The 16063-nt window shown below is 41.7% G+C and overlaps 1 protein-coding gene across 1 annotated transcript; it reads right to left on the reverse strand.

Moving 5' to 3' along the window:
- Positions 1 to 26: 26 nt before the first annotated feature.
- Positions 27 to 15311, reverse strand: LOC114871882. Its single transcript, XM_029178437.2, has 5 exons — positions 15121 to 15311; positions 3696 to 3815; positions 787 to 2691; positions 531 to 729; positions 27 to 150 (listed from the first exon to the last, which is right to left on the reverse strand). The coding sequence occupies exons 2-5, from the start codon at positions 3811 to 3813 to the stop codon at positions 102 to 104; spliced, it is 2271 nt and encodes a 756-aa protein (XP_029034270.2). The 5' UTR covers positions 3814 to 3815; positions 15121 to 15311; the 3' UTR covers positions 27 to 101.
- Positions 15312 to 16063: the final 752 nt, after the last annotated feature.

The raw sequence follows: 16063 nt of genomic DNA on the forward strand, positions 1-16063 counted from the left end.
TAATCAGTTTATTTCAAAGAAATTTTACAAATTTACAGTATGTACAGGTCCCGAAATTATTTTTACAACGATCTGGGGTTTCTTCTTTTTTATACATTTCTTCAAGCGTCGACAAGTAATAGGTCTGCGCACGACTTGGCCTTCGTTGTCCTGGAACACATTATTAAATAAAATGTATAATAAAACGTTATCCTGTTTATCACATTCCCTTTGAAATGAAAAAGTAAGTCAAAAATATAGAGTAACATTTTTTCGTACAAGGCCTCATTTTTTAATAAATCAACTTTGAAGATTTAGAAGAATGCGTGGCGCCATCTAGTGTCAAAAATGAGCTTTTTTATTTTGCCGATAGGGCGCGCAAAATATATCTTTATTTTTAGTTCCTCCCATCGACACTAGACGGTGCAGTTATGTAAAATAGCTATTTAAAAAATTTCAAATTTTTTTTACAAATTGATGTATCATAAGTACCATTTTGCAATACTTTTGTGTCATGAAATTGTTAGAAAATGCAAGTCTACTATACGCACTGTAATTCCTTGTTCTTAACCCGTCTACAAAGGTGCAAGGCAACAGGTCCGGTCTTAATATTCCGGAAAAGCTGGACAGCTTTTCTGTGGGTCAAGTCGTGGCAAACGTGGCCATTCACTGCCAAAATCTCGTCACCAGCACGCAAACGGCCATCTTCAGCGGCTTGCCCTCCTGGCAATACCGATTTTATAAAGATACCTGTAACAAACACGAATCATCAATAATAACAACTTATTAAAATTAACATTAACTCACCGATGCTTCCTTTAGGACTGTCGCTTCCCCCCACGATGGTGAAACCCAAGGACTTCCGCCCAGGACCCTTTTGGAACACCACCGTCATGAATGTGGAGACAGTGCTTCTCGGCCTCCTCGGTAACGTGCAGAAATTCGAAACACTTTGCGATCCACTATTATCAACGTTCACAAAAGTCTTCTCTGTGGAGCTGGATCTATTGCACTCCTTCTTATCACGAAGATGTTTACTTTGGCGCTTCCTGAAGCGTGACCTCGGTGAATTTTCCACAATAGTACCATGTCCATTTTCCATATGAACGTTTTCATAATCCACGCTGCTCTCTGTCAGCTTCTTCGGGGATTGATCCATAGCAGTGTATCTGGAGACCACTATGTCAACGTCCCCAGGTCCACTGCCACTTCCGAGGATCCTCCTGGCCTCCACCATGCTGAGTCCTCGCAGCCTTTTGCCATTTACTATCAGGATCTCATCTCCTATCCTCAAGGTACCCTCCTTATCTGCCAGGCCATTTGGAACTACGTGGGCCACAAGGTATCCAGGACTCGATTCGGCAGTTTTCGCGATAAAAATTCCTAGACACTGATCAGAATCTCCCCTAGGGAGCTTCACCACTATCGTCTCCGTGGCGTAGGACCTGCTCCTGACTACAGCGAGCCGGGAACCCTCTGATGCCATCGAGTCAGGAGACTTCCTGTCGGGGGACTTGGAGTCTTCTCGACCAATCAGCTCACTGTTCGCAGCCTGGCAAATCTGACTCGTAGAATCCTCCAGAGAACTTATCCTGGACATGTCCCTCTTGCAGCCCCTCCCTTCGTTCCTGCTGCAGTACATATCCAGACTGGAGAAGAGCCTGGCTGTCCTCTCCACGTCCACGATGGAGGAGGAAGGCTTTCTAGGTGGTAGCTGAGGAGGTGAGTTCAAGGAGTCGTTGAGACCAGTCAACAACCCGGAAGCACTACTACTACACCTGTCATCCAGCAGGGAGCTGGTGGCGGAATCATTGTCCAGGATGCCAGAATCATTGTCATCCTGGTCCTGCTCTTCGTACAAAGGATTCGTCCTGAGTTCTTCGAGGCCTGGCAAGGTCCCATATGAAAAACTCCTCAGTCTTCTTCGCTCCCTGTCCTTCACGTCCTTTTTGTAGATCTTGGCGATGAGTTTGCTGGTGGAACTCTTCAAGTATCTGTCCTGCATCGCCCTAAACTTGGCTGCCAGGCAGCTGGAAGGTGTTATGCTGTCAAACTGAGAACCATCTTTAAATGCTGGGTCCTCTACACTTGTGGACACTTCAGGGTCGTGGTCCATGGGTGTTTTAGGTGTTTGGTGATCCTGGAACTCTTTACTCTTCCTCCATTTACGATTATATTGATTGGTATCCATTTCCATGATGCGGTCTTTTGATAATGCTGCTTTTTGACCTGGTGAAGGTCGGAAGTTTAGGAAGGAGAAGCGTTCTTCATGGTGTTTCCTATAAGGCAATCTGCTTTGAGATTTCGACCGTTTTTTTCTTTTAGCTTGAGTCTTTTCTTCTTCGATGATGTCCTTCAGATCTGATTCACAAACAGACCTGCGAAATTCGTTTCTCGTTAGATCATTCTGATCCAATTCGCACATGGAACGAAACTGCATCTTCTCAGGGTCTTCTTCTTCCTCTTCATCATCTTCCTGTTCGTCATCGTCGGAATCCCGGTCCTTGAAGAAGCTTAGTCTTGTATTCTTCACACGATCAAGAAGAGGATTACGCTTTTCACATATCCTTCGTCTTTCTTCTTGGATTCTCTTCTTGTCTTTCTTCGTGGGAGTCCGTTCCGTTGTCACTTGCGACGTCTGCACGTTGTAGCAGTTCCGCTCCGACTCGGAACTTGACGACTTCCGGCGAGCCCATCGCACCGGGGACATGTCTGTGAAAATGATATTAAAAATTGAATGACTCCTCATCTTCCAAGCGAAAGTTCGACTGGTAATGAGGGCCGAGACGAAAATGATGACGCTATATGAGCACGGGGAAGGCTCCAGACGGATGTGTGTAAGCCAGGACATCCCGTATGAGCAATTCATGAGTACGTTACTCGAGTGATAGTGAAAATAGTCACACGAAGAACAGGAAGTCGGAAGTAATTGGACTGTGTGTGAATTTCTTCGCTGGTGAGAGAAAACAAAAATATATGTATGCTTGAGTGAACTCAAATTTTAAGCCCCCCACCCCCAGATATGAATTAGTTGCATCATTATTCTAAAATTTTAAGCCTCCAAGATTCAAAAATTCAAAAATTACAAAATTACAAAAATTCATTACGCGAGAATCACTGCAAATGAAACAATTGTCATAAATATAGAAGTCTCGGGTCAACGTTTCCTGGTATTTATTATGGCGTTTCGCACCAAAAACCGCAACGATGTTATCGCAATCGTTCATAGAAGTGCGTTGACTAACATTGTGGTTTTTCAGTGAAGGCGCATGATATTTTCAAAACTAGAATACCTATTGCATTACCACAACACTATTCTCAAAGATTTACTAAAAATTTGAAACAAAAAATATTTTAAAAATCATTCACAATGTTTCCAAGATGAATGTATCTGTTTACAAAGCGTCCCGTCATATTTATTCGCTGAATTAATCGCAATCTTTTTTTTCCAATTCGTAGACCACCATAATTCTTCATAAAAGTCGACTCTCGCGGAGTCAACGATGCTTCGCGAAGTTTCTTCGCTTTCGAAAGCAAACAGAACGAATGATCAGAGAGATTCATTGGTCGCTACACGACCCAAAAAATCTGAGAAAACACAGTATCACTTTTGAACTCTACCCAGCGGCTAATTACAATTGTAAAAGTTGACGTCGCATCCTGTTTTTTGTACCATCGTGTGGCAATTGTATCGGTAGACTCTCACGGATTCTTACCTCTGTACCGAGACGTTGCATGGAAGTGGTAAGATGCTCCGTCAAGGTCTTCATCGACTTGAAGAGGACTTAGGCTCAAGAGTCTCGGTGCCTCGGCGTGGCCACGAAACCAACGCATTTCTGAAATAAAAAAAGAAAATCCATTCGAATAATTTTGTAAAAGTGAAACTGTTTACAGTTGCAGTGAATGGCGATAGAACCGAGGTCATTTTTTGTAGCGCCAAATGACGTGGAGAACGTGAAAAATGTACAAATAATTCATAAACAGACAACCTTGAGTATTTCCTCACGTTTGTGATTATGTACAGTATCGAGCAAAGTAGACTTTCCTAGGAAAAAGAGAAGTTACAAACAATTAAAATTAAAAATAATAATAATAATATTTAATTGGCCTTTGTACGATCAAATTAGACTGAAGAAAGCCCGAGGAAGAGGAAGCCCACCATACCCTCAACTGTACAATATTTTATCTCTAGAAATGTTTATGAATGGAGAATTCAGCTTTGACGCATTACATTAAAACGATAACAGAAACAGTATCATTCTTTAATGACACCATCCAAGATTTATTCTTGTAAATGAAGCCCATACTTAAACGATCCATGCGAGGATACCGCTTGTGCGCTCGTTAAAATCTCCGGCGCCGCGCCAGTCGGAATCGCGCGTGTAGGGGAAAAAAAACGGTGCAGAATCTCGATGAAATCTTTCCGTTCTTCGCATTGGATACCGTTGCCAATAAACCCATCTTTTTTCTGCCATGGACCATCGGACCATCCGAAGGCGTTACCGTTCATCTGCTCCCCGTAGAAACCGTAATTTAAACCCGGGAATATAATAGCTTCGGCTTTAACGGTTTCTCCGAGTCCATCATGCTTTTTCCGCGTGATAGTTTCTGCTCAACGGAACCCGATTATCCTGTCACCGAGACGGTGATCGGAAATGTCATTATTCTCGATGATGCTTGGAAACAGGAAGAAACATATATGCGTGTGCCACTTATTTACTCCGTCAAGCATTTCTGTTATTTATGAAGAATTCTTTAACGAGTTTACGATTCGTTAAACTCGAGGAATTGAGGAAAATATGAAAACGGAGAAAATGGATTGGAGGATCGTGGATTGTACCCTGATGAGTTGACGACCATGAACTTGTAGGTGATCCTCGATGACGATGGATTCAGGGATCCAACGCGATGGCCGGTGGTCTGAATGAAAAGTGAAAAGCGGACGTCGTGGGAGCTGGTCGTTGGAAATGTGCCGTTGGCACAGATATTTGCATCAGAGAAAGTCGTCTCCCTTCCCTTCTCTTCTTCTTCTTCTTCTTCTTCTTCTTCTTCTTCCTCCTCTTCTTCTTCTACTTCTTCTTCTTCTTCTGTCCACGATGCGCTCGTGACTACGTGTATGTACATAATCGATGCATTAACACCTTGCATAACCGAGCCGCGATGTATTAATCATCTCCATTATGCGACCGGCTCGTGGAAACGGGATTCTTCGCGTCACAGACGATGCTTTCCACGCTCGACACGTAACGCGAGACCATGGGAAACTCAGAGATCATGGTTCGTTTGTTTTCTCTCAGCCATTGTGGGATCATTTGGATAGAGAAGATTCTTGGGTCACCTTTAGACCGTTTAATGCACAACGATGTATTCATTGGCTTAAGTACGGTTTTTGGAGAGGGCCAAATGGCTTAGCTTTGGAATTTTTAAATATTGGAATCCTAGAACCTCACAATTTTAGAATTTTTAAATTTTGGAACTTCAGAACCTTAGAATCTTAGAATCTTAATTAGAATCTTAGAAGGGCCAGTTCCCCCTTCACTATAAATTAAACACTTTATTACTAACGTGAAAGTTATTTCATTGCATAACTATAATTCCATCAAGAACACGGATAAATCACAAGAGTTGCACGTAATCAAAATCGCATTTTCATAAAATCCATTCGTCGTATTTGTCAATCTACAAAAGAATTAAATAGCACCGAGGCATTGATAAGGTGATGGATGAAAGTAGAAAGTATCCAAAGAGTATCCATGATGGTACTACCAGTAGCAAGTATCGCTTAGACTTTCTTTTGACAAAGTAAACCTACTACCGGGTAATTGGCCTCGATCTATAGATCTTACGAGCTATTTCATCATACTAACTTCTAACACCAAGTGCTACACTTTCCTGTTCTTTAAAATAAGATTCTAACGACTGCCTGCCAGGCAATTTGTTTCGCAATCAAATGCACGCGATAAAAACAGAATTCCTTGCTGCTATTTCAGATTTTTTATCTTTCGAAATTTAGTAATTTGAAAATTTGGGAAGTTGACAATTTAAAAACTTGGAAATTGGCACTTTGGTGATTTGAAAATTTTGAAACTTGACAACTAGAAAATTTTAATTGCTCTGCAATAAAAATTCCTTTTTAATTGATCGAAGATATTAATTTACTGCATTCCCATTAAGAAATATTGCAGAATGCGTCTATTTCATCAGCAACGCCAACGGCGACGTCTAACACCAGTTATCCACGAATCCCTTCAGGCTGGTACCACAAAGCGACCCACTTACTGGACAACGCTCGTTGCACGGACACACAGAGAGTGTGCAAGTTGCGTACAAACTCGAGTCTTTTGGGACGGGTCGTCCGTGGAATGCCGATCGCAAACTACTTTCACGCCAGCATGATTTGAGGTAGAAATTCCCTTGGAAAATTTCACTAAATCAATATTTATAAAAGTCAGCAAAAGTTATGTACACCTATCACGAAAGAAATTTTTTTCTTTAGATTTTAGGGCCATTTCCAACAAGCCTTATCTTATTTTCCATTCACGGAAATCGCGTATCCTTGCACGCGCATCATCCACGTAAGTGCATTTCCATGGCTATGGAGCCGTGGTCGTAAACCTTGGCTTCGCCTCAAGCCTGGCACGAGGTGCGAATTATCGCTCCACGTTTAAATTGCACGCGATTTTTCCAGATGCCTTTTACTAGAAGAAGAGGCTATCTTATTACCTGGTGCACGTGCATCGCGAGACAAACTTTTTCTTCTTCTTGAAATTATACGCACGAAATACGAGCTGCGCTTCTCTTTCGTCCGACCGTGACCCATAAATCTAGCAGTGCAGTTTACTGCTTACAAACGAAAATAATTTAATAATAGTTCAAACTTTTGTCCAAGTATTAAACGATTAGTCATACGTTCGGTATGAGAAAGTGGGTCAAATGGTACCGGACAGACTGCATGCGAGTTCCTGATTTTAAAGGGCTCTCCAGAACATATCAGTATACGTAATACATATATTAATCGCATTAAAATATATCTGAATTTTCCGATTTCTTAAACCATCTTCCAAAAATGGTGACTTTTCAAATTTTTCTTTCTAACACATGATAACCTCTTGGCAATGACATTTGATGATGTCTAACAAAATTTTTAACGTAACGAGCCTAATTACTTGGAAGATGGTATCGTGGCTGGAAACAACCGCGGGAGTGATTTAACGAAGCGCACCGCGAGGTTAATTGGTTCTGGGTGTGACGACGAATTAATGAACAAAGTAGCAACGAGATCGTAATTAATTATTCAACGGATAGCATGAAACTCGGAAGTCAATTACATTTTATTTGTCTCGATTGAGTAACGTTAGAAATTTGTTTATCAAATCCTGCAGCGTCACGCTGACTTTGGTATGCGATTAAAGCTTGTTCCAGCAAGCTGCTCGTGGCCGTTTATCATTCCTGGTCCCAGCGTTACACGCGACATGCGAAATACACATTTAAGGAGACCACGGTGCACCGATGCGCGCTGCAATTGCATTCGTGCACCACGGGTTAGAGCTCGACGTTACAAATAACTCCTCCTGATTCAGGTTTAATATCGTGAAAATTACGAGTCGTAAGAGAGCCTGAAGTGTTTACGAGAACGCGAGGGCGGGTCGCTATGTTTCAAGGACAATCTCGATGATGAAGAATATTTGGAAAATAATTCAATGCTTTATTTTCATTCCACCACCGGAAATAGGGTCCATCCCTCAGAAAGATATCCACCATTCCAGTCGAATAGTATATTTATCTCTTGGAGGCTGAAGAATTTACCAAGAGAATAAAAAAAGAAATGTATTGCAAAAACAGAGAGGATATAAATGAAACAGTGTACTATTTTTATCCGTCTTTGTATAACACCGAGAAAATATTGTCCAGTCGAAGTATTCCAGATTCGAGGAATGCTCTATTTTTAAATTGAACTGAAAATTTACTGTTTGTGTGTTGCAGAAAATTCCAGAGAACGGCCGAAATGTAAAACGAAACGTGACTGGTGTGCACGACATTCTTCGAGTGCTCATAAAACATTCGCAAGGGTATGGCTACCGGCTCGTAACTCCGCTTCCTAGGTATTGTAACCTCACCGAAGGATTCTTCTTCAAGCATAGTAGCGGAACCTTTGAAAAATCCTCTAGGAATTTTATTCGATACGTATCCTTACTGCTCACTATTTCACAGAGACCAAAGTTTGGTAGCTGAAGTCACGTTGAACCGGACTTGGCATATTTCACTTGGAAACTATTCAACCGCATAGCCAAGCGGAGGGAAAAAAGTAGGCAGCCGAAGCGGATTAGCTGATCTCCTTTCCAGCCACGGTATTCCAGAATTCACGAAGCATCGCGACGTAAAGAGACCGGTTGACGGGGGCAAGAAGTTAACTGACCGTGCAATCTAAACGAGCCTCGCTTTATTCGAACTCGGAAATACGCGTTGTCAGCAATTAACGTCGCCCGTACGTAGCACCTTTCAACCTATCCTCCGTATCTAAGTCCAAACAGAGCTTTTCAGTCAACCAGTCCTCTTTACTGATACTAGGATTTTTTTTTGAGGGGGGGGGGGGCAGGTTCTTTAGACATTTTAAAATTCCGGAATTTTGGAATGCTGAAACCTTACAATCTTAAAATATTAGAATAACGAGTGTGTCAGTCTACAAAATCTTTCCAGGTTTGATTGTTACGTAACGAGGCAATTGAATGGATAATTTATGTTACAGGGAAACAGTTCGGTTCAATGATATCAGTAATTACAGTATCGAACGAAAGGCGCAGCATTCCTCGGGGCTCTTTGATCTAGCCAGATCGTTTGAACCCAAACACAGTTAATTCGTGGAATTCAGGAGTTAGATGGATAATAATCAATCCGGCATACCGTAGGAGCCACGAGTCTCTGTTTCTTCGACAACAAATGGCGATCATTGTGCAGTGTATGCTAATGATAGAAAATATTTAAGAATTAATTGGTGTACAGTGGGGATCATTTAAACGTACTATCCAAACAAGGAAGCAGTACCAGGCACGTTCAAACGATTTCTATCGTTCCTGGACTCTAACCAGCGTTGTTCCGAGTACACCGACCTCTCGTATCGATTCCTGCTTCGTTTCCGATCGAGCCAGAGCTCCGATAAGGAGAAGGCAGGTGCAAACTCGAGGCTCCTAGGCGAGTTTTCAGCATAGGCCCTGAGGAAGCTTCGTCAAGGACGTAGGCAAGGTGAACCGGAGACTTGGTTCGGTCAATTAACGGACGCGGTTGCAAATATTTCAAAGTAGAACTACTATTTGCTATTTCCGAGGAAGCTGACCCTTTGGTGGTAGCTGACCCCTTAAGAATCGTGGTAGGGAAGCTTCTATCAAGGCCGCGGCCGTGCTAGTCCTTTTATTTTCTGGCCATTTGACGAGAGCGACATGCCAGGCATTCCTCGCTCGAATAGCCGTGTAACTATGCCCTCGGCATCGCTCGCCAGTGTGTGCGTTCCTCGGTTAGGTACTTGTACAGGAGAAATCACAAAAAGTGTACCTTTCTCTACTAGGAAAATAAGAATAGAAATTAGGACTTTGATGCGTTCATTTAGAGATCAGGAATTTTTTATTCCTTTCCAATGTTGTAAAATTGCAAACGAGCCTGCGTGCTTTCCACCCGTATACATACTTTCTTCCACGTGGAGGCCTATGAATATTCATAGGACCGAAATCCACGATAAAGTTGTAAAACTAGCCTCGCGCGGTTTACACAGCTTCCAGTGATTATGCTAATCGCGAACGTGCAGGCATCTGAAATATTTTGGCACAGAATATTCTTGCTCGATTTCTCTTATCCGTTTAATACACTGGTTTATAGGTAAATTGTTGCAGATGAAATGGCAGATTTATTCGTGAAACTTCGTTATAACCCGCTGAATCATAGTCTGATTTATTGTTCGTTGCGATCCGCTACCAGTCATTCTCTATTAAGAATATTAAGGAAACCTTTATACAATCATTTTTCTTAAGGTTTAAGCTTTAAGTTGATGCATCATAACGTGTGATATCAAAATAGAGCCTGTAGTTGACATTTATGCATATACCCAGAGGTATTTGTGTGCGTAAAGGACGGAGGCTCAAGGCCGATCATTGGACAACCCTTTCTCCATTCTGAACGTGATCCCAAGAAAGACAATTTGAGGCCGTCGAGTTACCATGAACGTGGTATATCTTTATCAAAGATAGTTGCAACAGAGGTGAATAATCACGTTGTATGTACACCGAGTAACTCACGAGTCCTTTGATCGAAAGGGTTTCATAACTTTTAAGGGAAATTTTCATAGTCCGCCGTCCGAGGATCAAGTAAATCATTTTCCTATGCAATTAAAATATTTTCACCTGAAAATATTCCAAGCTCATCGTTCAAACATCAATTATCTTAATTCATTCCGCTGAAAAAGTGTTTTCCTGCATTTCACTTTCCTTCAGACTTTCCAATCCATCTATAGAAAAAGAAACAATCTAGCGTTTCCTTTAATCCTTTCGTTCAGATGGGCAGGTAACGGTGATGGATTCGTTTCAGTCGACCTCGGTTGACGTTTTGAAGAATCGAAAGGTCGCATCAAAACGTATGCGTGTTTACGCGGTACGTGACTTTTCGGTTTAATGCTTTCTACGCTTCGACGACGGATACTCGTTTCTCTTGGTGTGTACACGTTGTGCAAGTGCCACGGGAATATTGATGGGCTTTCAAAACGAATTAACCAGAAGAAACCGCTTGGACGATGGAGTTTTGCCTATTTCTCGTCTCCCATTGTTTCCTCTCGTATAACCGATTGGTTCCGTAATTATCCACGTTTATTACGCTATTCTTGTCAACCAATAGCGTTCGTTCGCGCGTTAACCATTTTTGAATTATTCTACGGAGGGAGTGGAACGTCAAAAGCGTGCAAGGACATATTCCGCTTAGCCGCTTGACTTTCCTCAGAGTTCATGGAGAACGACCGGATGTAACGATCGCATCTTCTCAGAGAACTGGTTATAAGAGATATAGGTATCGGAAAGCTGTCTTGGTACGCAACTTACCGGTCATATTTTTATCATCTATTAAGAAAACGTACCTTGATACCATTAAACCGTTTACTTATTGCAATGACCGTTCTTAGAATCGTGTTCATCTGAATCCTACCGTTCCGTGAAATCACGTATTCGGAATAATTTTCAAGTGATTCATTTTATGGAGTCTGACCAGCGTCGACAGGAACTACTTAAGGAGCTCTGCGAAGGTTAAAAATCTCATTCGAGTCTGACGTGAATTCGTGACAGAAAACTTTTGCAAAATGGTACTTGCGATATATCAAATTAAAGTCTGAAATTTGATAAAAATGGAGGTGACAGCGCTTCATTGTTATCTCTAAGATTAAGCAAAATAAGATAAAAAGAAGAGAAGACTACCATATTTCTAAATGTAAAATTTGATGTGATCTTAATGACAGAAAAGTTCTTCGAAATGACACTTGTGATACATTAAAACAAAGCTTAAGCTTTATAGAAAATAACCACACAGGATCCTTGTTAATATCTTCAACACAAAATGGCTGGTCGTGGATCGCAACGAACAATCGAGCAGAGTGTAGTTAAGACGGAGTAATCCGGCTTTGGAGGCACGCGCAAGGACACGCGCCATCCCTGGACCACGCATCCCTTTCTGAAGAGCTGACGACCGGAAGTTGGATACGTACGACGCGAGCAATTACGCTGGTAATCATGGTTGGCCCGAGAACTGGCTGCGTGGTTCGTTTTGCTTCGGGCTCTCTCCTGGCCACGCTCGACTTTCCGGTTTAACCGCTCCTTCTTCTAATCGCTCCTCTTCCTGCCGAACGATCCTCGTCCTTGGTCTTTTCCACGCACTACACCTGGGAACTTCTATTCAAAGCTCTCTGTTCGTAGGTGTGAATCCTGCCACCATCCTAACTCATAAATCGAAAAGCTAAGCAACCAGTAGCAGACACAATCGTCTAACTAGCGTTTTCTCACGTCTGCAGAAGACAGACAGTTACGATTTTTCTCGCGGTCATCCAATGGAATATCGTATGAACCAGAAACGAGATAGGTCGAAAGAGAATCCTTGAACGACAGAGGTGTCGATCGTTGAAAGGTGTCTAGTTTCATTCATCTCTGAGCGAGAATCAGGACACCCAGCGTCTCCGGAGCTGGATTTTTATGAATGAACGAAGGAGCGATGCCGTCCTAATCAGAACCAGACCACGGAAGGATGAAACTGGAAGCTACTTAAGTATCCTCATTAACACCAGGATCGACCATATGATATTTCAGTCATCTCTTTACGTAATCACCTGGGATGACTCAATCTGGGAACGAATAGAATCTGAGAAAATCTACTGAGAAAGTTTCGCGTTGGATGAACACTCGATGGTGCTATTTTTTTTTATCTGTATTAACGCGGCGAATTGTGGCCATGTCAGTTTCTGTAATTAGAACACCATTCAGGTGAACAGTAGCCAGACCCGTTTGTAAAGAATACGAAACAAGATTTTCCAACCATGTTGAATATCAATGCGCCGAATGTCGGCCGTAGAAATGACCATGCGGATAGCGATTCAGGTCGAACACGAGGATCATGAAAAGTCGTTGCTGGTTACCGGGTTAAGCCTTAGCCCCGGGCAGATGGTACCCGAAGTAGGCGATCCATACAGTAGGCGTCCGCTAATTCCCTGCCGTGTAACTAGAGAAATGAATGAACTGTGAAAAATGCACGCGTCTTCAGAGTCTCTAAAGCAGCTATGTACTTCTTGTAGCTACTTTCTCGTCCAATTACGCAACCTGATGGACCGGTCCACGAAATTCATACGCGTAGACGGCCTTCCCTATCGGCTCGAGGCTGTTCTGATATCTGTCAGCTGGATTACTATCCAACTGGAAGAAAGGGTTTTAGAGACACTCGGGCGCCTAACACGCGTGGATATAATGTTCGCTTTATTCTACCGTGACGATCAAGATACTAAACTGGTACTTTAAACGCGAAATGCTGGAATGCGAGCCAGGAAAAGTATTCATTTTCGACAGTTCCATTAGCGTAACTAGAGGCCTCCCCAAACATAGGGTACTGGTCCCCTCAATATTTTAAGGTTTTAGAATTAAAAAATTGTAAACTGTTAAAATTTTCAGATTTTTAAATTCAAAATTTCCAAATTACACATATTCAATGAATATATCTCCAAAATTCTAGTATTCTAATATTCTAAAAATGAAATATTATTAATAAAGCCAGGAGACCGACCCCATCGAATAATTTTAGTTATACCAATGGACACTAAGATCTCTACAAATACTTTGGTCAATATTTGATCGAACTTCGAGTGAAAGTCTGAATACAAGGAGTGCAAGAGCCCCGCCAATACCTGTTTCACGTGCCGCATAATTAATGTCGTTTCGCAAATAGCTACGTGCGCGATATTGTCCAGTAATTTTTGTCTGCTATCCTGACGCAGCAGAATAGTTTCTCCAAAGGAGAAACATTAACGCTGTAGAAAATAATTCTGATACATTTGAATCGACTAAATATTATTTACAAACGTACACTTGGATGCAACGTGGTATTCGACTCGAAGAATGCAAAGGCACTTTCACTCGAAAGCCCGAAACCAGCTCGCTCCAATAATCGCCGGATCATTTTCTGTAATTTTTTCCGCGTGAAATCGTGGCCACCGTCGACGCGTGAAATTTAAATAGAGGAATTTTCTATTTTATACACTAACAACTGTGATGTAAGGAGATATATTTCATATGAAATAGCTCGTTAGTTACACCTAGAAAGCTTGAAATATTCCACGCTTCCTCGTTTATTAATATTTCTAAATGATCATTCATTTAGAAAGCGTCAAATCTTAGGACAAAGGTAGAAATTCAAGGAAATGTTAAGAAACGAGCTGGTCACCGGGTACTCGTTAACAAGCAGAAGGCTTCTATCGGACTTGGCGACTGTGAGGCACACCTGAGTCATCTTAGGAATGTAACACTACGAACAGTTCGGATTTACAGTGGCCCGTTCCTCTGCAACTCTCTCAGGAAAAAGAGGAGACTGTTTTAACAGTAGCTTCGAATAATTTCACGTGAACGAATCAATTTATGAAAGTACGCGGCTCGTTGACTAAGACGAATCGCTTGAGACAACGATCATCAATCCTCTTAGTTAGTTGATTAAATTCCTTGTAATTAGATGGTAGTCAGTTTCTATACAGGGTGTTCGAAAAATTACCATCTATACGCAATTTGTTCGAGATAACGAGATAACGCAAGCTGCTTAATTGCCGTAATGTTTTATCAATTTTTCCTCGTCAACGACGATTACTAATTCAAACCATTACGTAAGGAATTAATAATTAGATAAAGGCGAATTAAAACCGTTAATTTCATAATTAAAGAGAACTCTGAAAAAGAGTGAATCTTTTCATATGTTAATAACATATTCACGGGTTGAAAATAGTTTTGGACATTGCGTAAGTCTACTTTCAAATGCAAATTTTGGGTTTTGTGTAATATTTTTTCTTTTGTTTTTCAGATTCTACATAATTACCAAACAACCAAGGTGTAATTAATTCACATTCAGTGACATTTAAATTTTTCCTCTTCTGGAACAAGTATAATCCTTATGTTTGCCGAGATGGATTAGTCACGATGAGATCAGTATGCAATCACGGTTAGCTTTGCAAGGTGCAAGTAATTGTTTACCAAAACCGAGCACCCGATCAGCTGTTATGCTGACAACCATAATCGAATTTGAATCAGCGTCGGAACAAGTGGTTCACATCGTTAAAGTGGCGTCTTCGAAGCTCCGGTTAATTACGGATAATAGGATTACGCGATACTTCCCATGGTTTCCCTTTTGTGAGACCAAGTTGCAGGGAAGTTTGCGATTCACAAGCTCGAGAATGAAATTCCGCTCGGTCAGATTCGTACACGTGCCCGAAAGTGTGCAAAACATTTCGCAAATCATTCGATACGTATCGATCACTTGACATATTTAAACAGCTGTTGAAATTCAACGATATTCACAATTTAACGCGTCGTTAATTTGATAACACTCCACCTTATCTCTTTTAGAAATTCTCTTTCCTTTAACCAGACTCACCTGACTACCTGTCCTCGCGTAATATCGATGCACAATCAATAACTCTGGCACCGAATCATCCTTGCATCCGTTATCGAAGATGGATTTTCACAATTAACAGTGAAAAGTATCACGATCGAAGACCTGACAGAGCAACGAGTACTGTTTCAGACCGACCGACCGACCGGGTCCGTACGACTGAACGTACCTCTCGTTGCGCCTTCACCGACAGCCTCGATTCCGACCTTCTCTTTCGCTCCCTCTCCATCCTACCGTCTCTTTACCTTTTTTATTTTACACTGTGCAAATAGAAATTCTACAGAGACTATCTTTGTTTTCGTGGCTCGGTGACCGATCGATTTGCGAAAACACGATAAGAAAGTTATCCGTCGCATTAAAGAATTTTCGAAATTCTTTGCTCGAAATATTTGGAAAGTAATCGATTTTCATCGATGCCATATGTTTCGAACGATCACGAGTGATCTGGAATGTCACTGTCTTCACCTTCGTCTGTGTTCCAGAGATTCGTAAGTTATGCAGATTAGGCGTGGAATTGACATTGAGCGGGAAAGGAGAATTGTTGTAACTGTTGCAGAGGGAAAGGCGCGTGAGAAAAAATGTTTGACATTTCAATGATAGTGCTGTTCGAGATTTCTCGGTTGCACGATTGAAATTGTGAATCTGTTAAGAGACACCGTTTGATAGTTGCAGCTCTGGCCCTGTAGTACATGCAAATGTGGCCACCGGCATTGAATAGTTGACATTGAACGGCGGGAAACGGTCATTAAGCTCAATATCAGTGTACGCAACGATCGGCCATGATGTCAGTGACCCCGATAAAACAGTGATTATCCTCACCTCGCTGAAATACTAAACATTTTACACGAGTACAAGTATCACTTTATTGCTACTTTCGAGGACACGTGCGTGGTTTAACTGTAAAACTTAATGTTTCTCCAGGCAA

Source organism: Osmia bicornis, chromosome 1, assembly GCF_907164935.1.
Source record: "Osmia bicornis bicornis chromosome 1, iOsmBic2.1, whole genome shotgun sequence".
Taxonomy (NCBI): Eukaryota; Metazoa; Arthropoda; class Insecta; order Hymenoptera; family Megachilidae; genus Osmia; species Osmia bicornis.